At 39.5% G+C, this 23,402-nt stretch overlaps 1 protein-coding gene across 3 annotated transcripts in view; it reads left to right on the top strand.

Annotated features, from left to right (window-relative positions):
• LOC132824409 (glycogen [starch] synthase, muscle-like) overlaps positions 1-22,836 on the top strand; it is a 79,652-nt gene extending 56,816 nt beyond the window's left edge. Inside the window, exons 9-16 of one of the 3 annotated variants that reach the window (XM_060838844.1) lie at positions 3,286-3,345; positions 5,353-5,431; positions 7,475-7,588; positions 8,737-8,863; positions 10,095-10,190; positions 14,516-14,679; positions 18,350-18,427; positions 21,034-22,836. In XM_060838844.1, the coding sequence (XP_060694827.1) occupies positions 3,286-3,345; positions 5,353-5,431; positions 7,475-7,588; positions 8,737-8,863; positions 10,095-10,190; positions 14,516-14,679; positions 18,350-18,427; positions 21,034-21,330 (1,015 nt within the window). In that variant the 3' untranslated portion in view covers positions 21,331-22,836. Of the gene's footprint in view, positions 1-3,285; positions 3,346-5,352; positions 5,432-7,474; positions 7,589-8,736; positions 8,864-10,094; positions 10,191-14,515; positions 14,680-18,349; positions 18,431-21,033 lie in introns of those variants that run through there. The other 2 variants (XM_060838843.1, XM_060838845.1) reach the window with 2 other exon arrangements.
• Positions 22,837-23,402: the final 566 nt, after the last annotated feature.

Raw genomic sequence — 23,402 nt, 5'->3', positions numbered from 1 at the left:
ATCTGGTCATTCAAAGGAGTCTCCTGAGTGAATTTCATTCTCCAATTATATGCCATTCTGTATATTAATGGGGTTAATGGCGCTCAGCTGAGGAGTACAGTCATAGACAAGTTACAGCAAGATGGGTGACTCAACTGTATTGAGGAAGTCGAGAGAATTTTGGAAAAGAAATAATGAGGATCAGAAGGTATTTCTGCAATAGCAGATGTAATCCCAGGTTGGTATCTTACGTGCCTGGTACCAGAGTCAGCAATGTCACTGTGCAGCTGCAGGGGAGGGGGGGATGAATAGCCATTGGTCAGATGGTAATGAGGCCTGGTGAATTGAGGGATGTGACCACTCCTAGGTTAAAGAGCTAGGAGGGAAACAAGCAAGAAAGACCTTAAAGACAGTAATCTCCAGACCACTCCCAGTACAGTGCACATCCCAGTCCAGGATGGAACAGATGAATGCATGCCCAGGGAGGTGGTACAGGAGAAAGAGCTTTTGATTGCTGGGATGTTGGGACCAATTCTTGGGGGTCAGGCTGATTGGGTTGCACTTTCATAGAGCTGGGAGCAATGCCTTTGCCAGATGATTTGCTGGTGCTGTTTGTGAGGATGTGAACCAAATTAGCAGAGATGTGGGAACCAGGAACTAGCAGTGAAGAGGATAGCCAAGATGAACCAAGAATTGGCAGAGGCATAGAAATATAATTTGAAGTAATCAGAGATTATGTGAAGTCATAGAGTGAGAAGAAATGTTATAAGATCCAAATTAGGTTCACTCTGCATATATGTGAATATGCAGAGTTTGATAATTAAGGACTTCCTTTAAGGTCAGACCTACTACTATGTCTTCCTACATAGCATTGTTGAACCTCAAATGATTCAAACTACTTCTTGAATGCATTTTAACATGTTCTTCTCATTTCATGAGGTTGAAAAAGAAAATTTATGCCACTTGCAATGTTCCTAACATCTAAGCACCAGCTTTTAAAAAGTTTTTAAAAAAATTCATTCCCAGGATGAGGGTGTCACTGGCTAGACCAGCATTTATTGCCCATCCCTAATCATCCAGAGGGCAGTTAAGAGTCAACCACATTTTGTGGCTCTGGATTTACATGTAGGCCAGATCAGGTAAGGATGGCAATTTCCTTCCCTAAAGGACATAAGTGAACCTGGTAATCAACAATGGATTTATGTTCATCATTAGACTCTTAATTCCAGATTGTATTTATTGAATTCAAGTTCCACCATTTGCCGTAGTTGGATTTGAACATTAGCTGGGTCTTTGGGTTAATAGTCCAGTGATAATATCATGAGGGTGCCGCCTCTTCACATTGGCACATAGGTTAGCGTGATTGCATTTGAGCTTTTACTGGGTGAATCAAACAGCAAAAGCAGTGAGGGAAAGTATTTGCATAAATGTAACACCCCTTATTTCCTCAGGATATCCTGCTAATGAAGTACTTCTGAAATGCTGATTTGAAAGCAAAGTATGAAAGCTCACTTGTTCATGAAAGGCCATATAAACAGTTAGGTGATGAATGAATGACTAAACTGTTCTTAATTTTTAAAATTAAGAAATAAATGTTGGTCAAGGCACCAGAAGAACTTGATGACTATTCTTCAAATGGTAATATAAGATTTGTTATGAAGGCAGGTGGAATTTTCATTTAATAACATTCAAAACAAGGCATTTCCTACATCCAGTACTATGCTGCAGTGTTGGCCTGGATTGCGTTCTGTTTTAGGGCTTGAATATACATTTTTCTAGCTTGGCTAATTGACACAAGTCTGAGGACTAAGATGGAGTATAGACACTGACTGGAGTACAAGCACTGTTATTCCCTTTCATTAGACCTCACTGGGGTCTGCTTATAAATGGGATTGCTATTTAAACAAGATTATTTGTGAAAGTCACTTAAGGCTGTACACAATACTTGTCAAGGTCTGATGAAGGCAACTACTGAATTTTTACAGCAATGAATGAACAGCTGTCTGCATTGCTGTCTCCAATAGAGTGCTTGGAAACTCAACGGAAACAGCATAAGACTGTATCAGTATTTGTCGTCTGTGGTGGCATTGTTCATACAGACTCAAAAATACAAGAGGATCTTTTACCCAGTTTCAAAAGCTTTTCTTAATATTTCTTGTAAGAGCCCCAGTATATATCAGTCTTTCTAGTTCCACTGATGTGTCTAGAGCTGCCACTGCATGGCCTCTATCTACCTTTTGCCGAGCATGATTTCTGATTTTTGTTTTCGGCCTCAATCAGGGTTTGACCTATTATTTTCAGTCATTAAACGTGAAGCAAGCAGATATCATCTCAGAGATCCTGGAGACTGTACTTCAGTGTGCCCTTTGATATGAGGAGCTGCTTGAAGATATTAATGGCATATGTATTATTGACTCTGGTCATTTCAGAAGCTACCCTTTGCCCTTTTCAATTGCCCACTACTCCTTTCCTTAAATTCAATGGATAGAATCTAGAAAAATAATTGCACGAGGAGTATTGATACATTCTGAGAAAGTGGAGAGAGTTTTCTAGACACACGCTAATTATAGTTTGCAACTTCAGCTCATTATGTCATTGTTTCAACTTAAAATATGAAGTCCAAGACCAGTTAAAAGGAGCTAAATTCTTCAAATGAAAGCTTTATTAGGAGAAACAAGACAATTCAGGAGAGTAAATATAATCAAGTAATTGTAAACTGCATGACTTTTTTTTTAAGTAAACCAACCATTATTTTGGATATTACGAGTTTCAATTGCTGGGAGAATCCTTTTTAAATAAAAACAAATTTAGAGTATGTTTTGAGTGATTTGTGGTAATCCATTGTCCAGTTACACAATCATAGGGCGATATGCTCATGCCATGAAATAGCAAACGTTGTGTATGATAGAATCTGTCATTTTAAAAATTAAAATAGTTATCACAATTCCTTGCGCAGATATAATGGATATTGTAAACACTGAGCGACGTGTACAAAACTTGATATATAGTTGAAAGGGTACTTGACCTGATTGACATAAGCTTCAAAACTTGTAACTACTAACTTTGAATAGCCTTTATCATGTTCATAGCCAATGTGGGTGTTGCAAATTTGAGTCAATCAAGAGGAGTTATATTATCGGCAAGTTAATATTTTATTTCAGTTAACTAAGGCCTTCTGTACTTTCTTATTGATGATCAAACATTATCTCGTGAAAAAAGGAAGATCATTAAATTCTGTCTCCAGGTTCAGGTGAGATTGTGAGAGACATTCCTATTATCTGAACTCTCATTTTGTTTTTGTCTCAGGGACACCGCCAATGTGATCAAAGAAAAATTTGGCAAAAAGCTTTATGAGTCTCTTTTGGAGTAAGTACCTCTGCAGACAATGCAAGCACAGTCATTTATTAATAACAAATGCTGCATTGCAAGACATTGTTTGAACAATTTAGACACTTGTTTGTTATTTTCTTGATGTTAAATATTTTTGTCTCTTTGGAGTTCTGCCTTTCTTCACGATACTCTGACAATTGTAAAACTGCATCAGCTCAGTTCTGTTACTTTCTGACTCCTGGGTTGGTAACTTTCAAGCTCAACATGAGTCTGAACACTCCAATGAAGGAATAAAAAAGTGCAATATTATTGAAGTTGCTGTCTGTTGGTGGGAAAATCTCTTCTTTTTCAGGCATATATTAAAATTTCCAAAACACTTTCAGAATAGAACAGTGAGTCTAGTGTCCTGATCAATATTCCTCCCCAGCTCAATTGCAATGAGAAAATTATTGATTTTATTCCTGATTACATATGTTGCTAACACAGAATGTTGCCTGTATTTTCTTACAGGATTTTAGCATGAGAAAAAGGTTGTTTATAGTATGAGGTTCTTTGAGATTTGATGAAGTGAAATATAAGTGTGCATTATTATAAGTTTACTTGCTGCATTGAAAATGATTAGTGCTGGAATGTCGTATCCCAAGTAATGCTTAAAGCCATCACAAAAAAAGGTATCATGGGTGTAAACCAGAGTGTAGCATTGTTTGCAATATATGATGAACCAAGGCTGTCCATTCTGGAACCTGGCATTGAAACAAGCTCAGAATGATGGCATTAAAATAAAGAATCAAAGAAACAAGCAAAATTTACCCAAATGGGTCATAAAACTAATTAGTGTAGGACATGATGAATTTAATAGTGATGGAAAAGGAATGCTTTGCAGTAAATTAAATTATATCATACTGTTTTGAGGAGAATTAGGAGCTTTACTGTGTGTCCATGCCATGCTATGTTTGACCTGAAGTGCTGATAAATAGAAGAAAATATGTTGCTGGAGAAAAAGCAACTAAAAATGTTCTATCTACCACACAAATGAGTAACATGGAACATTAATGTTAGTACGGAGTGATGCCTAGTTTGGTAGGCTTTACATCCCAGTGACAGGTGGATCATAACAGACAACACGCCCCTTTGGCTGTTTGTAACAGGCAGAATACTGACTGCAGCCAATCAGCCATGCTTATCAAACTTAGAACTTAGTGGCTAACATGATTGGACAATATTGCCTGAAAAATCCAGGTGTGCAAAGAATTAAATTAACAAACAATTTAAGACCTTCAGGCTCACAATGTGGCTCGCTTATGTTGGCAAGTGGCGTGTATTCATATGCAGGGTCCTGTTCTCTATAAAGAAACAGAGTGTGTGGTATGTTTTGCCTTTCTTAATCAAATGAAAGCTTGAGGGACAACTATTCCCTCATCCAATCCCCATGGCAATACCTCGACCAACTGGTCAACTTGACAAACTATCATCTTTCTCTTGTTTAGCATAAATTACTCATTTTTAAAATTTTTCTATTTGCTTAGGGGAAGGTGACGGCCTAATGGTATTAACACTTAATTATTAATCCAGGGATCCACAATGTTCTGGGGACTTGGGTGCAAATCCCACAATAGCAGCTGGAAATTAAATTCAGTTTAAAGTATCTGGAATTTAGGGTCTAATGATGACTATGAAAACCATAGTCAAATATTATAAAAATCCTTGCCTGCCCTACATTTGACTCCAGATCCACAGAAATGGCTCTAACTACCCTCTGGCAATGAGGGAGGGGCAATAAATATTAGCATGGTGAGAAGCGCCCACATTCCTGTGAATATTTTTTTTAAATAGCATGCTTGCATAGCCTCATGAATGCACAATGAAAAACTCTGACAGCATGCCTCTTTACTCAGCAAGAGGAGATTTTTTTTCTGATTCATTGTCCATGTAGTAATATTCTAAATACGCACTTAAAGAAAAAAAGTTAAATGATTGTGGGAAGGTGAAATGTTAAAACTGTAGCTTTGATGCTGTATTTAAAAAGTCTTTATTTGGTTTCAGAGGGGAGATGCCCAATATAAACTCAATTCTGGATCAGGAGGACTTCACTATGATGAAGAGAGCCATATATGCTACTCAGGTAAGTATTTAACAGAGAAATTCTGGAAATCTCGGGTTTCTTTTCTGGAGTCCCCATTGTCAGGTTTTACCCAATGTAAACGATATCACAATAAAGAAAAATGCAAAAGAAATTAAATAACCTTAAAACACACTGTTAACCATTGTTAAGGTTTGGAAATAAATAATTAGGTAATGAGTAAATTGAAAGGAATGTGAAATATAGTTGTAAACCTTGGTCAGTAGTAGAACAGTCACAGTTAGCCTCCATATTCCTGGTTCCAAAGTTCTGAAGAGATAATGTCGGACTCAAAATGTTAACCCTCTTTCTCTCTTCACAAATCGGACATCACTGACTGAGTTTCTCAAACATTTTCTGTTTTCATTTCAGATTTCCAGCCTCTGTAGCATTCGGTTTTATTTAAGTTTCTGTGCCTCTTCCCCCTTGTTTATCTTGAAACCAGAGGTTAAAAAAAAATCAAGTTTAAAATTTAGCCAGGTGATAATTTTCGACAAGCCCACATTTGTGAGGTCTGTTTTGCTGCCCAGAACAGGTCTACTTCCCTACATCCACTTCACAAACAATGACTTTACCATCGCTGAATCCTCAACTATCAGTGTATTGGCTGTTACCAATCACCAAAACTCTGAAATGGACCAGCCATGTAAACAAATACTGTGGCTACAAACGCAGGTCACAGCCTAGGAATTCTAAAGTAAGTAACTCACCTCCTGACTCCATCATCTACAAGGCAAAGTTAGGAATGGGATGGGATAGTCTGCATTTGTCTGAATGACTGCAACTTTAACAACACTCAAAAAGCTTGACACTGTCCAAGACAAAGTAAATCACTTAACTGGCACCTGTCCAGCATCTTTATATACCACTCTCTTTACCACCAATACAGTGTGTACCATCTGCAATATAAACTGCTGCAACTCATTATTACCATAACCATAATCATCTAGAAGGACAAGGGTAGCCGACAGGCGTGGGAATACCACTTGCAAGTTCATCTCGAAGCCATACTGTCCTCATTTGGAACTATATATTGTCATTACTTCACTGCTGGATCAAAATTCTGGAACTGCAGGTGCACCCCCACCCTAAGGACAGTGGCAATTCAAAAAGCCACCATCATCTTGAGGGATGGCAAATGAATACTAGCCCAGTCAATGATGCCCACACACCATGATCAAGCAAAAGGAAGAATACAAACAGGAACCTCGCGGTGGTGTGGGGTCCATTTACAATTTGCAGCAGCAGTGATTGGGATGTGAAGTAGGGTAAGCTACCTATCTGACAGTTCTTGGACTGCTTACAAGCTGATCACAAATATTGTGTTCACCTGTGAGTCTGAGAGTAACAGGAATACTTTTTTGCCTTATTTAGTGTTCTTTGCCACCACTGCTGCCATGAGATTTCCCAGAGTGACAAGCCATTCTCATTAAGTACTACCTGCGACTAATACAAATAGATCCTAACTTGAAAATAGTTGGGACTTCTCACAACTAGTACCAGGAGAGCAGGGTGATCATTCCTAGCATCTGCCTATTCAGGCAAATGTTGAAAATCATTCACAGGGTCACTGAAAACTCTGTGCGTGCGTGCGTGTGTATGTGTGTATGCGGAAGTTAGGTAAGAACGTTGTCAAGCTCAGATGGGAATCACAAATGTCCTACCCTGCTGCTCTGCAAACTGCTAGCCTGTTGATTAAAATGGGTTTAATTTCAGAACAGACCAGAGATATATAACCAGCACAAACAAGAAAAAAAAACTGGTGACTGTCAATTCTGGAAGGGGAAGTCATGATTTGGAGATGCCAGTATTGGACTGGGGTGTACCAAGTTAAACATCACACACCAGGTTATAGTCCAACAACCAGGTGATGAAGGAGCAGCACTCTGAAAGTTAGTGCCTCCAATTAAACCTGTTGGACTATAACCTGGTGTTGTGTGATTTTTAACTCTGGAAGGGGAAAATTGTGTTAAAAATAATGACCATTCTTTGATCAAGTTCTTACCCTTTTCACTTCTCTGAAATGTGTATCGTGTTGTTAAACAGCGGCGTTCGTTACCTCCTATTTGTACACACAACATGCTGGATGATGCCAATGATCTCATTCTCAAGGCAGTCCGGAGGATTGGGTTGTTTAATAGCATGAGTGACAGAATTAAGGTAAGCAAGCTACTTTTATTAGCTGCTATGGAAATTTTTTAATGAATTTGAATGGGTCATATGAGCAGCAGACTGACAATTTTCGATTAGATAAAGCTGTGCTAATAGTCTAAGAATGGTTATTGTATACGTGAATCTCTAGTAAATGGAGAAATTACACTCTGTAACAACTTATTGTTTTTGACTTTTTTGTATGATTGTCATCAACAAAGGAACAAAGGAATAAATTGTAGCATGTATATATGTGCTTTTCTATAGAAATTCATACAAAGAAATAACAGCAAAGATGATAGAATTATAGAGTCATCGAGATGTACAGCATGGAAACAGACCCTTCAGTCCAACTCCTCCATACCAACCTGAAATCCCAACCCAATCTAGTCCCACCTTCCAGCACCCGGCCCATATCCCTCCAAACCCTTTCTATTCAAATACCCATCCAGATACCTTTTTAAATGTTGCAATTGTACTAGCTGCCACCACTTCCTCTGGCAGCTCATTCCACACAAGCACCACCCTCTGCATGGAAAAAGTAGACATTAATGCGTAATGAGGCAGGTGTAATAAGTTATCTCAGAGTCAAAGATCCCATAGGATACAATGACAGTAAATAGTGTAATTTGGTATTCCGTTTGAGCGTGAGAAATTTTGGTCAGAAACAATTGTGCTAAACTTAAATAAAGGTAATTAAGTAACAATGATGGCAAAGTTAGATGGAGTGGACTAGGCAAGAGAATTAGCAGCAATGGAACAAAACAGATCTTAAAAAAGTAGTCCATGACTTACAACAAAGACATATCCAGAAAGAAAGAAGAATTCTGTGAAAGGGATGAGCCAATTGTAGTTAACAGGATAGCATCAAATTGAAAGATAAAACATACAATATGGCAAAGATTAGTTTAAAACCAGTGGATTGGGTAAGTTTTATATTTTCTGATTAGCAATCCAGAGTGGAAATCTTATTAATTATCCATGCCTTTATGCTAGTTGTATTTTCCCACTGCAGTCCTGGGTAACACAAAGCAATGGTTATACCTTGAACCTATTTGGCCAGTGCCACATGGCTTCCCCACTTGCAGCTTCAGGCGGGGTTTATAACGGCATCCTTATCTCTGCTTTCTTCTAAATAGTTTATGTTCATTCTCCAGATCATCTTTCACCCTGAGTTCCTGTCTTCCACCAGCCCATTGCTTCCTTTGGATTATGAGGAGTTTGTACGTGGCTGCCATTTGGGTGTGTTTCCTTCTTATTATGAGCCATGGGGATATACTCCTGGTGAGTTGCAACCAATATTGAAGCTTTTCACTATATTTACCAAATTGTTCATTGTAGAGTACAAGTGACAATAAATCATCATTCATATTAAAATTCACCTGGAAAGAAGTTCAAACAATCCCTGAACATTGGTGGGCGGCACGGTGGCACAGTGGTTAGCACTGCTGCCTCACAGCACCAGAGACCCGGGTTCAATTCCCGACTCAGGCGACTGACTGTGTGGAGTTTGCACGTTCTCCCCGTGTCTGCGTGGGTTTCCTCCGGGTGCTCCGGTTTCCTCCCACAGTCCAAAGATGTGCGGGTCAGGTGAATTGGCCATGCTAAATTGCCCGTAGTGTTAGGTAAGGGGTAAATGTAGGGGTATGGGTGGGTTGCGCTTCGGCGGGTCGGTGTGGACTTGTTGGGCCGAAGGGCCTGTTTCCACACTGTAAGTAATCTAATCTAATTGTATGTTTGTGGAAGGTCAAATATCTCTATTAATTAACAATTCACATAGTGAAATAAATAAAAAGCAAAGAATATTGACTTCCTGGTTTGATGTATGGGAATACTTCAATTTGATTGGCTGTTTACAAGCTTGCTGATGCCACTTGTGTCTGCAGAACCCCTTGATTTGACACTACGCTTTAGTGAGCAATTTAACTTCAAAGTTGGCACAATGTGCCCTTGCTTTTATACTGACCACAAAATCCTCAGTTTCAATTTGAAATCTAGTTTTATCTTAAACTTGACTAACAGCCATTTCCTCTGTGTTTGGTGTGACACCAAGCCAGAAAGAGCAGGAAAATGCTACCATTGACTGATCTCCAATCTCTACTGAGCTAACTGGTCTCAGGCGGGATAGTGGAGATGGTCTTCATGCTGTTAAGCTCTACAGGAGAAAAACAACCAGGATTCGGCCTCCTGTTTACTATCTCCTGACACCTTGCAAGTCTTTCAGTAGGTAATACTTGCTAAAAATACTTGCTATCTAAGCTGGCATGGGAACATTGGCCACCTGGGTGGAGATATTAAAAGATTGCCAATGGAATTGCAGCTGCACTGCGAATCCTGCTTATTTCGATAGAATGACTGTTGACCATTAAGTTTGAGTTCAAAATAATTTAGTTCTCCAGCAATGCACAGTGTTATACTGAAAGGTCAACTTTATAACATTATTTAATAGTTAATCACTTTGCTGTCAGGACTAAGTGGTTTCTAATGGGATTAACCATTTATTCCCTTCCCCCAGCGGAGTGCACAGTGATGGGAATCCCTAGCATCACCACCAATTTATCTGGCTTTGGGTGCTTTATGCAGCAACACATTGCTGATCCAGCAGCATACGGTAGGTATTGCGTTTACTTTGCATACCCCCTAGGAATTGATGGCGTGCTACCTTTTAACCATATTCATTAGTAATAATTTTACTCAGGTAAAAGGCAGTTCTGGAGAAAATTGGTGAGGAAAATTGAAAAGTAAATCAGGGTATATTATTACTAAATCTAGTGCAGAGCCAGGGAAAGCATTATAGAAATGTAACGTTTCAAAGGTTTTGGGACTACAACTTAAGGGGTTTCCACTAGTCCCTCTCTAGATTGGACCAGGTCTTGACCAGCCAACTGATATCAGGGACAGACTGGTCCCATTTGTGCATGAGTTTGCATCCTGCAACCAACATTTGGATCCTTATATAAATGTACTAATGCCTTTTACAAGCTAAGTGCCCTGGGCCTGTTGAAAAGCATTGTTATCCAATATAGCACATGGCTTATTCGCAGGGTAGATCAGGTAAATGAGATGTGACAGAAATCCCATATACCATCACCCTGATTCTCTTTGCACATCCCAAACTCTTAGCACCTTCATCAACATAAGTTGATTGAAATCTCCAAGCCTGAGTTTCAACAGCCAAGTCCAATCCTAACCTCCAACATCTAACATGGTTAGTGGCTCATGTTCCACAGCACAATTCTTCCAGGTACCAGCCCTGGAATGCTGGCAGTAAAACTGTAGTGCTGGGCAGCTGACCTATATTTATTTACATACTGTCCATTAGCTAATTTGAGTGATTTTTAATTTTGGTTCGTTTTAAAATTCAGTGTTTGAAAATGCAGAGTAACTTAGAGAAGTTTGAGGAAGTGGAAAAGCAATTTATTTTCCCCAACACCAGCCTTAAAAAGCCTTAATTGAAATGGACTTTCTCTTCATAATTTGCATTCTTTTAGCTGTAGGTAAATACAGAGGAGTTATCTGACAAGTATGATACATTTAAAATTTAATTACATTGAGCAGTTAGTACAATGAGATTCATATATTTTACCTTAGCGCACCTGACTAATTCAATAATAGAAATGAGCTCGGACCGGCCCTTTACTGATAATGTGGCCTCCATCTCACCTTTTATCTGGTGCTTTTATCTGATACAGTAATTATTACTGATCACTGCATGGGGCCACAGTCTTGCGTAGTTTTCAGTAATATAATCATTGTAGCTGGAAACAGCTCTCTCCTCTACTGCCTGCTGTGTGCCTTCAAATTGGCCTGGCTTAAAGGCGAGCTGTGCCCGTGAGGGATGTGTTCCTTGTGTAATGACATTAGAGAAAGGACCAGTCAGAGCCCAGTTCTTTGTTAATAAAATTACCCTCAATGGTACTAATGCCACAAGCAAATTGGATAATACCCTACATTTCCTCCCAAGTAAATAATTGTTCAGCCTCACGGAAACTGATTGGATTCAGAAATAACTAAATCTAGTTGCAATGAAGGGTGCGTTGGAGCTCTGATACAAATAGTATCATTAAAACCCTTATGGGCATAATAGCAGACGTGGTTATATAAAGAACTGCAGGCACTTTGGAGAATGATATGTGACAGGCAAAGAACATCTGGTCCTTTATGCAGACACGTGCATTAGGTACCGAATCTTTGGTGTTATTGATAAAACAGACATTGTGGTGTACAGAAAATACTTAAAGAGCTTTATGTTAGTGAGAACAATATAGGTGCAGTAACATTCATAAGAATAATATAGATTAAATATGTTAGTAAAATAACATGCTGAAAATGTGTTGCTGGTTAAAGCACAGCAGGTCAGGCAGCATCCAAGGAACAGGAAATTCAACGTTTCGGGCCAGAGCCCTTCATCAGGATTCCTGATGAAGGGCTGTGGCCCGAAACATCGAATTTCCTGTTCCTTGGATGCTGCCTGACCTGCTGTGCTTTAACCAGCAACACATTTTCAGCTCTGATCTCCAGCATCTGCAGACCTCACTTTTTACTGTAAAATAACATGGACAAGTATATTAGTGAGAATTAAATGGGTACAACATATTTGTGCAAGTCACATGGGTATAGTATATCAGTGACAATAAAAGAACACATTACATTTCACGTGATTTCTAACAGCATGTTTTTGGTTTAACGTGTTTGATAAATTAGCACTGCTGTCATGTTTAATTAAGGTCATAAGTTGAGCAAGCGCAACCTCTTTTTCTAAACAAACTATGACTTTGCAGTCCCTACCCAACTTTCCTCCCACTCTGCATGTTCCTTTCCACCCCCCCCTCCCCCCACCAGCGCTATCTCCCAACTCCTCTCACTGCTTGCTCTGTCAGTCTCACTGCCCCTGTCTCATGCTCTTGCTCAAAGTGTTAGTGAGAGGGAGAATTAGAAGGAAGTAATGAACAGAAGAGCTAGTGAGCAGGAGACGTGATAAACATTAGGGTCAGGGATGAAGTGGAGAATGGGACTGTCAGGGTCAGGTAGTGAGTGTGGAGAATGGGACTGTCAGGGTCAGGTAGTGAGAGTGGAGAATGGGACTGTCAGGGTAAGGTCATGAGAGTAGAGAATGGGACTGTCAGGGTGAGGTCATGAGAGTGGAGAATGGGACTGTCAGGGTCAGGTAGTGAGTGTGGAGAATGGGACTGTCAGGGTGAGGTAGTGAGAGTGGAGAATGGGACTGTCAGGGTGAGGTAGTGAGAGTGGAGAATGGGACTGTCAGGGTGAGGTAGTGAGAACGGAGAATGGGAGTATGGGAGGGTCAGGGAATGGGAAAGCTGGAACTGGAAAGCAACAAGCAGGAAGTAAGTTGGAAGAGTTAGCCAGTTACTGAGAAATTTTAAGCTATTAAAAGTTAGTAGGAGATTAGTTGGGCCAGTTAAATTCATGACAGCCAATAGGTTGCGTATTTAATTTAAACATTACAGGTCAGAAACATAATCTCTTTTTATTATTTGTTTGCTTACAGGAAAGTGATTTTTGTTAACACTCTGTAAGGAGCACATTAAAAATGTTAACTGAGGGATAATTGTAATACACCTAAAGTGTATTAGAGCGATACAAGTACACTATACTATTGCAAATATACAGGCTGAGTGTATTGGTGAGAATTACATTGCTGCAGTATTTGGCTAGCATAGTACAGGCGTAGTATGTATTTTGGCCAGCGTAGTACAAGCGTAGTATGTTAATAAGAAATATGGAGCAGTAAATCAGTCAGAATAACAGAGTGCCATATGTTAGTGAGAATGACCAGATTACAGTCCATCAGAAAAGATAATACAGGCACAGCATTATTAGCAAGAACATTATAAGTGCAGTAGATTAGAGAATAATGCAACTGCATTTTTGTGAAAATTGTGAGAGTGCAGTTCATTTACAAAAATATATTTTGAAGTTAAAACGAATGGAATGAGGACAATATATTAGATACAATAATAAACATGCAGTACATAAATTCAAATTGTTTGAATATGGTATGTTAAAATAATATAGAAGGAATGTATTCAGAATAATATGGGTTTGATGTAATAACAGAGCACATTGGTGATACATTTGCAGTATGACAACAATAATAACATGGGCACTGTGCAATGTCAAGAGTGAGATGGGCACAGTGCAATAGTGAGAACAAAGTTTTCTCACTTTGTTTCAGTGAACCACGAAATGTCTAATATTCACCACAAGCTCTGCTTCCAGCCTTTGTATGGTGACAATTTAGTCTTAGAAAAAGGCAGTGTGATGTATTCAACTATAGCCCTTCACTTCCGTTGAGCACATCTGGAAATGAACTAGTCAGTCCAGTTTCAGATTTTAAATGGAATACAAGGTTTGAATGTGAATATTTTGGAGAAGACTGTGCATGTGTGGCAGAATATATAGAATGAAATCTATTAGCTGATTTGATTTCAAACTGAAGGGGAGGTCTGCTTTGTATAGGGTTCAGTCTTAGAGATCTTCTGTATGATTTGTCCTTGCTGGCAGGAAACAACTTGGTTTTCGGTGAAAATGATGCGAACACAGAAAATGAGAAAGAGTCATATTGGACTCAATGTTAACTCTACTTTGCTTTAAGTGAATGATGCCAGACTTACTGAGTTTCTCCAACCTTTTGTGTGTTTATTTCAGATATCCAACTTCCGTAATATTTTGTTTTTATTCAAAGAAAAGAAACTAATCAAGCTAAAGTAATAAAAAGTGATAATGATCACTCAGTGACCAATGTACAGGCAACCTCCCTAACGTTGACTATGTTGCTGATGGGAATTAAAACCTGCTTACATTTTCAGTCCCACTGTAATTTTTTAAGTGAGAACCTGCCCAAAACTGTCTTTTTGGCCAGTAATTGCCTTATGCATTAGATGACTCAGTTTAGGCTTGCTTTTCCTTCAGGGATTTACATCCTTGATCGTCGTTTTAGATCTCTGGATGACTCATGCAATCAACTGACCTCGTTCATCTACAGCTTCTGTCAACAGACTCGTCGACAGCGCATCATTCAGAGGAATCGCACAGAGCGCCTCTCTGATCTGCTGGACTGGAAGTATCTAGGAAGGGTAATGCTCAACAAACCGTCTCAGTTTTAAAAAAGAATTTAATCGATATTCAACTCTGACTAAGTATTAGTTTTGTGCAGTTACCTATTGCATGGTTTTAAAAATTGGAATGGCTTCATCACTTTCACACTTTGCTTTCTTTGTTATATTCTGAATTCACTACTCCCTATCTTTGTTTTCCAGTTTCTTAATTTTCTCTAAGTAGGCTCTTGCTATTTATTTCATCAGGAGTTCTCTTGATTATCTATGCTGACTGTGTCAGAAGATCTATAGAAACATCTACAGAGGAACCTCAATTATCTGGCATTCAATTATCTGAATATCAGATTATCTGGCAAGATTCCAAGGTCCCGATGTTTGACTAAACTATGTTATCCGGCTTTCAATTATCCAGAATTCACTTAACTGTGCGAAATACTCCCTACGCGTGTCCTTCGGATAATCGAGGTTCCTCTGTAATTCTTCTGTCTCAAAACCATCATTTATTTTCTGTCCATATTACCATCTCTGAACCAACTTGTGTCTAACAAATTTATTGGAGTTCTTTGTGGGCTTACATGCTGAGGATAAAGGAGAACCAATGGATGTACTGCATTTGGATTCCCAGAAGGCATTTGATAAGGGGTCACATCAAGGGTCATTGTGGAAAGTAAAAGCTGACATTGTGGGAAGCAACACTTTGTTGTAAATAGGAGATTGGCTTCCAAACGAGTCATTTTCTAGTTGACGATGAAATGAGTGAAATGACGAGGAATCAGTGCTAGAACCTCAATATTTACCAGTATATATAAATGACTTGGATATAGGGACAGAAGATAAAGTTGCAAAGTTTGCTGATGACACAAAGATAGATAGGAAAGTAAATCATGAAGAGGATATAAAGTTAAATGATTGAGTTGAAGTTTGGCAAATGAAGTATAATGTGGGAAAATGTGAAATTGTCCATTTTGGTAGCAAGAATAGAAAAAAGCATGTTATCTAAATGGTGAGAGATGTTCTAGAGCTGAGATTCAGAGGTCTGGCTGCCATCATGCATGAATGACAAAAGGTTAGTCTGCAGGTGCAACAACAATAGAATGTTCTAGTTTACTATGAAGGAGGGACAGTGAACTGCTGCAGACCTACATGTTCAAGAAGGCAGCTCTTTACCACTTTCTCGAGGGCAGCTAGAGACAGGCAACAAATGCTAGCCAGCCAGTGACTCACATGTCCTGTGAGTGAATTAAAAAGGAAATGGAGGTGATATTTCAGTTATTGGTAGGGCCACATCTTGAATACTGTGTACAATATTCATCTCCTTATTTAAGGAAGGATGTCATCACATTAGAAGAAAGCCAGAGAAGATTTACCAGCCTAATACCTGGAATGGATATGTTGCCTTGTAAGGAATGGTTAGACAGCTAGACATGTGCACACCAGAGCTTATTAGGGTTGCAAATGATTTGGTTCAAGCATGTAAGATCCTGAGAGATCTCCACAAGGTGGATGTAGGAAGACTGTTCCTTATTGTCTAGGAGAATCTCGAACCAGAGCTCAATGTTGAAAAATAAATGGTCACCCACTTAAGGCCGAGATTAGGAATTTTTTTTCTCTCTCAAGGTGGTAAATCTTTGAGAATTTCTTCTCAAAAGCTGGCTAAAAGAAAGTCTTTAAATATTTTTACACCCGTGATAGATCGATCCTTCATAAAATAAGGGGGTGAGAGATTATCAGGATTAAACAAGAGTGTGGAGTCATCAAATCAACAATGATTTATTGAATGGCCTGAGGGATCACAGGTGCTATTTGTGCTCCTAGTTCATATGTACACAAATGCTGAGCTGTATGCTTCTCCATGCTTCAGTCTAGTTATACTGTAATTTACATTCGTGAAATTTAGATATGAATGAGTTGAAAATGCCTTGTCATTTCACATTGGTAAAATGGATGCTATCTTCTCTAACCTCTGCCAACAAACCATCCAAATCTGTGTACCCTTTGCAGACTGTTCATAGAACAGTACTGCTCAGTACAGACCCTTTGGCCCTCTATGTTGTGCCGGACCTCTATCCTGCTCTACGTTCACACTCACCCACATACCCTTCATTGTACTAACTTCCATGTGCCTATCCAAGGGTCGCTTAGATGTCCCTAATGTATCCGACACTACTACCACTGCTGGCAGTCCATTCCACACACCCGCCACTCTGTGTAAAGAACCTACTTTTGACATCTACCCTAAACCTTCTTCTAATTACCTTAAAATTGTGCCCCTGGTGATAGACATTTCTGTCATGGGAAAAAGTCTCTGGCTGTCCACTCTGTGCCTCTCAACATCTTTTGGAGATGCCAGTGTTTGGCTGGGGTATACAAAGTTAAAAATCACACAACACCAGGTTATAGTCCAACAGGTTTAATTGGAATCACTAGCTTTTGGTGCGCTGCTCCTTCATCAGGTGGTTGAAGGAGCAGCGCTCCGAAAGCTAGTGCTTCCAATTAAACCTGTTGGACAATAACCTGGTGTTGTGTGATTTTTAACTCTCAACATCTTGTACACCTCTACCAAGTCATCTTTCATCCTTCTTTCTCCAATGAGAAAAGCCCTTGCTCCCTCAACCATTATTCATAAGGCCTGCCCTCCAGTCCAGGCAGCATCCTCATCAATCTCCTCTGCACCCTCTCTAAAGCTTCCACATCTTTCCTATAATGAGGCGACCGGAATTGAACACAATATTCCAAGTGTGGTCTAATCAAGATGCCTATAGAGCTACAGCATAACCTCGTGGCTCTTAAACTCAATCTCCCTGCTAATGAAAGACAACACACCATACACATTCTTAACAACCCTATCGACCTGGGTGGCAATTTTGAGGGATCTATGGGTGTGGACCCCAAGATCCCTCTGTTCCTCCACACTGCCAAGAATCCTGCCTTTAAACCTGTATTCTGCATTCAAGTTCGACCTTCCAAAGTGAATGACTTCACACTTTTCCAGGTTGAACTCCATCTGCCACTTATCAGCCCAGTTCTGCATCCTGTCAATGTCTCGTTGCAACCTACAACAACTGTCCACACTATCCACAACTCCACCAACCTTCATGTCATCTGCAAACTTACTAAGCCACCCTTCCATTTCCTCATCTAAGTCATTTATCTTTTTCACAACTTGCTTTGCTACCTATCTTTGTATCATCTGCTAAGTTGGCTATAATGCAGTTGATGTCTTCATCAAAGTCATTAATATAGGTTGTATATGGTTAAGCGCCTAGCAGCAACCAATGTAATACTAGTGATAATATAACTGTAGTTCCAGGTTCACAACCTGAAAAAGACCTATTTATCCCGATGTCCAAGCACTACATCTTGCTCTTTGCAAATCTCTGTTGAGATCCTGCCACATTGACACCTTCTTCCTATGTTTAATTGCTTCTTCCTTCAAAACCTTTAGGTTGACCATTGCATCATGAGCTTTGCTTTTCCCATTACTCACGCTGCTTGTTCTCTTTGTTTGTAAATGTAAAGTATTTTCAGAGGTCATTCTGCACATGAAGAGCAGTACAGAATTGTTTGTGTTTTATGTTCTCACTATACATGAGTACTCTCTAAATGAGAGCAATCTTATTTATTTGTGCAAAGTATGTGGAGAGATTGCTTCTTTGTTAATAGAGTGCAATCTTGATTATGTTTTCAGTATTACATACATGCAAGACAGATGGCGTTAGCAAAGGCTTTTCCGGATTCCTTTACATCTTCACTCTGGGAACCTGAGGTAGTAAGTGAAATTTTTGTTAATGTGGGTGTTAGTTTATAATGCTAGTTATTAGCACTGTTTTAGGAACTGCCTAAAAGGAAATGTTCATTCTTGTTGTTCAGACTACTTACTATCTGTCTATGATTACTTCAAGCAAAATAAGATCAAATTGTAATATCTTGGAATTTCAAGATAAAATTTCTTTACAATTCCATCAGTGACATTGTGTCACACCTGTGCTTCGATGTGACCCTTTTTTGCTCCAGCCTTTGGACTATATTACATTACATCCCTCTCGATTCATAATGGAGCTCTCTGTAATGTTGGGGAATTGAGTCCTTATACAGGGGAACCTCAATTATCTGAATACCAATTATCTGAAAATCGGATTATCCGAAGGCAATCTCGATGGCCCGGTAGAAACATTACATCAAAGACGTGTTTCCAGCAGTGATCGCATCTTTTGTTTACAGTGATTAAAGAGGCACCATCTCCAAATGCCTGACTGCCTGCCCTCTCTCTCTCCCCACACTTTCCCTGGAGTTCTACAGAGGGGTTGTGACACACACACACACACACACACACACACACACGGAATAATCTCTCCAACATTGTCCTGTGCAGGGCAAATGTGGAACCTCTCAAAAACTTGCAGTATAAAAGTTATATGTGTGGCTGTGGTTGTGTCTGCACGCTATTTGGAGACTTACGCCAGAGAGGCAGCTGCACCAGCAGCAGTCTTATTGGTGTACAGTCCGGATGCCCCAGAGAGGGGCTGGAGGTGGTGGATGGGGGATCTCACGATTTGTGCTGGGGTTTGGGGGCGGGGTTGGACCAGGTTGGGGGCGGGGGTGGGTTTGGACCAGGTTGCGGGTGAGGGGTGGGTTTAGACCGGGTTGGGGGCAGGTTTGGACCGGTAAGGGGCAGGTTTGGACTGGGTTGGGGGTGGGGTTGGCCAGGGGCCATTTTGGCGTCAGGGCCTCGTGCACTGTGTGCTGCTGCAGTCTCCTGAACGGGGAGCAGACTTTAAAAACTCCGAGCCCCGGAGGAAAGGCATTTAATGAATTTTCCGAATAATCGATTATCCGAACTAAAAACTGGCCATCATGTTCGGACCATCGAGTTTCCACTGTATTAATATTCTTGCCCTTAAGCATTATATCCTCTATATCGTGGTTTGATTACTAAGGCTGTCCATTCTGCATTTAGTTGGTATTTGATTATTGCCTTTTCTCAATTGCACACCTGTTTTCCTGTGTGGAATTGATATATTTCTGTTTACTTTTTGGAAAAAGGGACTACTAAATATCTGAAAAAGTGTGATGTGCATTAATTAAGTGGTATGAATGGTTGTATGGAGAGCCACAGTGTAGAAAAATCCCTAAGCATTTAATCTAAGCATGGGAACTGCAACTTGACAGAGTATCAAAAAACAATTTGGCTTGTCATGGTATTCATACCATAAATGTTAGATGTTAACCACAAAAGTTACAAAGTTATTGTAATGTCATAATATCAAGAGATTTCATACTGAGTATTTACTTTTGGACTTGGAAATTTTCTAGTGTTTAGCTTAGGGATTATCAAGGGACTTTGGGACAGTATCAAGCAAGTTAAACAGAGGAGAACCAGTGGATGTGATCTATTCAGATTTCCAAAAGGCCTTTGACAAAGTGCCGCATTGGAGACTGCTAAATGAGATAAGAGGCCATGGTGTTATGGGCAAGGTATGGACATGGGGAGAGAATTGGGTGACTGGCAGAAGGCAGAGAATAGTAATAAGGGGTCATTTTCAGGATGGCAGCTGATAGCTACTGGAGTTTGCAGGTGTCAGTGTTGGGACCACAACTATTCATGTTATATATTAATGCTCTGGACAATGGAACTGAGGTTATTGTTGCTCAGTTGGAAGATAACACTAAGATACGTGCAGGAAAAAGTAGTATTGAGGCAAATATAATGCCAGTATTTGTTCCAAAGGGTGAGGGAGGGCGATGGACTGCTGAGGCTGTATACGGCTTTGGTCAGACCACATTTAGAATATTGTGAGCATATCTGAGGAAGGATGTGCTGACGTTGGAGGGGGTCCAGAGGAGGTTTACAACAATGATCCTGGGGAAGAAGGGCTTGTGATACAAGGAGCAATTGAGGACTCTGGGTCTGTATTCGATGGAGTTTAGTAGGATGTGGCGTAATCTAATTGAGACTTACAGAACACTGAGAGCCCTGGATAGAGTGAACATGGAGAAGATGTTTCCACAATTAGGAGAGACTGGGACCTGAGGGCAGATCCTCAGAGTGAAGGGGGCAACCCTTTCGAACTGAGGTGAGGAATTTCTCAACTGAGTGTGGTGAATGTGTGGAACTCATTGTCACAGAAGGCTGTAGAGGCCAAGTCATTGAGTGTCTTTAAAACAGAGAGAGATATGTTCTTCATTAAAGGGAATAAGGGTTATAGGGAGAAAGTAGGACAATGGGGTTAAGAAACATATCAACCATGATCTAATTATGGAGCAGACTTGAAAGGCTGAATGGCTGATATATCTTATGGTCTTATCATGTAAATATATCATGTTTCATTTTCCTTTGTGTTGCGAATGACTAAGCTTTGTTTTAAATTGTAGAGTGAAGGTTTCTGCTATCCAAGGCCTGCTTCCAAACCACCATCCCCTGCTACCTCTCTTCATTCCAGTCCCTACCACAGTGAAACCGAGGAAGATGAAGAACGATATAATGAAGAGGAAGAAGCGGAAAAAGACCGAATGAACATAAAACCAATTGCTATGATTAATTCAAAATTAGAGAAGAGAAGGGTGAGGAAAAAGAGCCAGACCAGTGAGCCTACATCACCGGGAAGCCTTAACCACAGCTCTAGTGACCCTGAAAACCATAGTGACCTGGGGATGGATGAAAGGAACTAGAGCCATGTGAGAAATTATTAATGATAACCACTGGGCTGCCATATTTTACCAACTCCAAAACTGGTTGTGATGATTGGCAAGATTAAGAATTTAGACAGAGGATGGGATCATGACTTGAGTTTTAATGTTTACGTTTGACTAGTATGGAAGAATTACCTAAAATGATAGCCTCAATGCTTAATGCTTCCAAATGATGAGACATAGAAGTAATGACAGACAAACTGCACTTCTGAAGTCTGGCCTTAGGTTTTGAATAGATTGTCCAGACATTTCTTACTGTCTGTTCAAAAACAGGATGGGTGGCAACCTAAAATAGTCAGATTGCTTTAGAGATTGTATACCCAGAGTGACATAGTTACACTGAACAAAATCTGCACGAATGCCTTTGTTGCACATTTTTCTGTATAAATTAACGTGTCATTACCTGTTCACAGTCGATGGTATTTTTGAAATAGGTATTTCAGCAAGTAGAACGGAATCCTTGGAAAACTAATAGATGTTTTTGTTGCACGGTTGTATTGAAGGAGTTCAAAATATCGCACGTTACTTAAAACAAATTTTACTCATGAATGACCAACCATCATCTGAACTCTAAATTGAAACACGCCAACTCAGAAGCCTCCCAGTTACTAGCTCTCTTTCCTCACTACCCTCACTATAAGGCTGTGATTTATATGTTATCACAATCAGATGGAAAACTTTGCAAATGACTTTGATTGCTATGTGTATCTTTTAAGGTTTTTAAAGGAATGGAGCTCCTTTCATATTTTAATATTGGAAATAAGTGAAAAATACTCAAGGTACTTCCTTTGTTCCATTTTATTCGGGTACAAAATTAATTCACAAAGAAATTGTGCTTTTTTTTAATGAGCCAAGTGAGCTTGGCCTTGCTTCCCTGTTAGACTCCCCTTAAGACATCAGCAACCTGGAGCAACACCACCAAAATTATTTGGGGCTTGTAACATTGGACAGTCCTGAGAGTCTGTCTGGTGATGCCCAATCTTGAAACATTTTCTTCTTCCTGTCATCCACAACATAAAACAACCGACCAACAAATGTGGATGTAAATGTGTGTATTTTTCCCTTGGTATGATCTGAGGAAAGTACCAAGGTTTGCAGGACAATACAGAGAATTGGAGGATGGAAAGTCTTTTTGGATAGGACACAGCACTTTAATCAAGAAATTTTGGACCTTTAGTTTCTTTTACTCTCTAAAGAGAGGCAAGAATTGTTGTTCTCCAAATGTCGGAATTCTAAAATTTGCGAGTTATGAAATATACTGTTTCAGTGATATTTTTCCATTGTGAGCACCTTGATGACAGCTTTCAGACCTCCCTGCATCTGCAGTTTCTCCTAACTCCTGATGTTCAGTTTTTGTGTATTTTCTCTGTGAAAGTAAACTTGGAAAATTGTAATGCATTAGCATATTCTAAGTGACAGTGAAAAGTAAAACTGTGTGCAAATAGTTATTTTAAAAGCATGCAAATAAAACAAAGTACTTTTTTAGTTTGGAGGTGAATCTTTTTTCTTGCCTCATTTGAAAGCGCTGGCTGGGCTGAAGCACATTGCCATGGAAGCATCATGCCACTTGTCCAGCTTTGTGTATGAGCAAACTTTTGCCATGGTATCATCTGTTCATGTGTACAATTGCAATTTTCACTTCTAATGCACAAGCATGCAAGAAGTAGGCACAGCAGACCATTTGGTCCATCAAATCAGCTCCACCTGACTTTTAAAATTCCATAATTGTAAAATTGAGGGGTAAGAAATTCCATGTTTTATATTCTGACAAAATTATTTAAATTGTAAACAGTAAAATTAATCTTGGTTTCCATGTAAGTGCAAGCTTGTGGAGGAGGGAAACTGTATATGACAACATATTTGTAGCTTAATTGAACCAAGAAAGGAGGAACGTGCATTCTATGTGAGGAGAGAAATTTCAACTGGGAATTTAGGTTATAAAAGAAAACACACTTCACACAGTAACTTGTATCCTGTTCAACAGTGAAAAACTGTTTTTCAACATCTTTATCAAATTTTAATAAATACATCAAGGAATCTCTTTACGTTAG

This window comes from Hemiscyllium ocellatum, chromosome 18, assembly GCF_020745735.1.
Source record: "Hemiscyllium ocellatum isolate sHemOce1 chromosome 18, sHemOce1.pat.X.cur, whole genome shotgun sequence".
Classification (NCBI taxonomy): domain Eukaryota; kingdom Metazoa; phylum Chordata; class Chondrichthyes; order Orectolobiformes; family Hemiscylliidae; genus Hemiscyllium; species Hemiscyllium ocellatum.
This window is presented reverse-complemented; position numbering and strand designations above follow the sequence as displayed.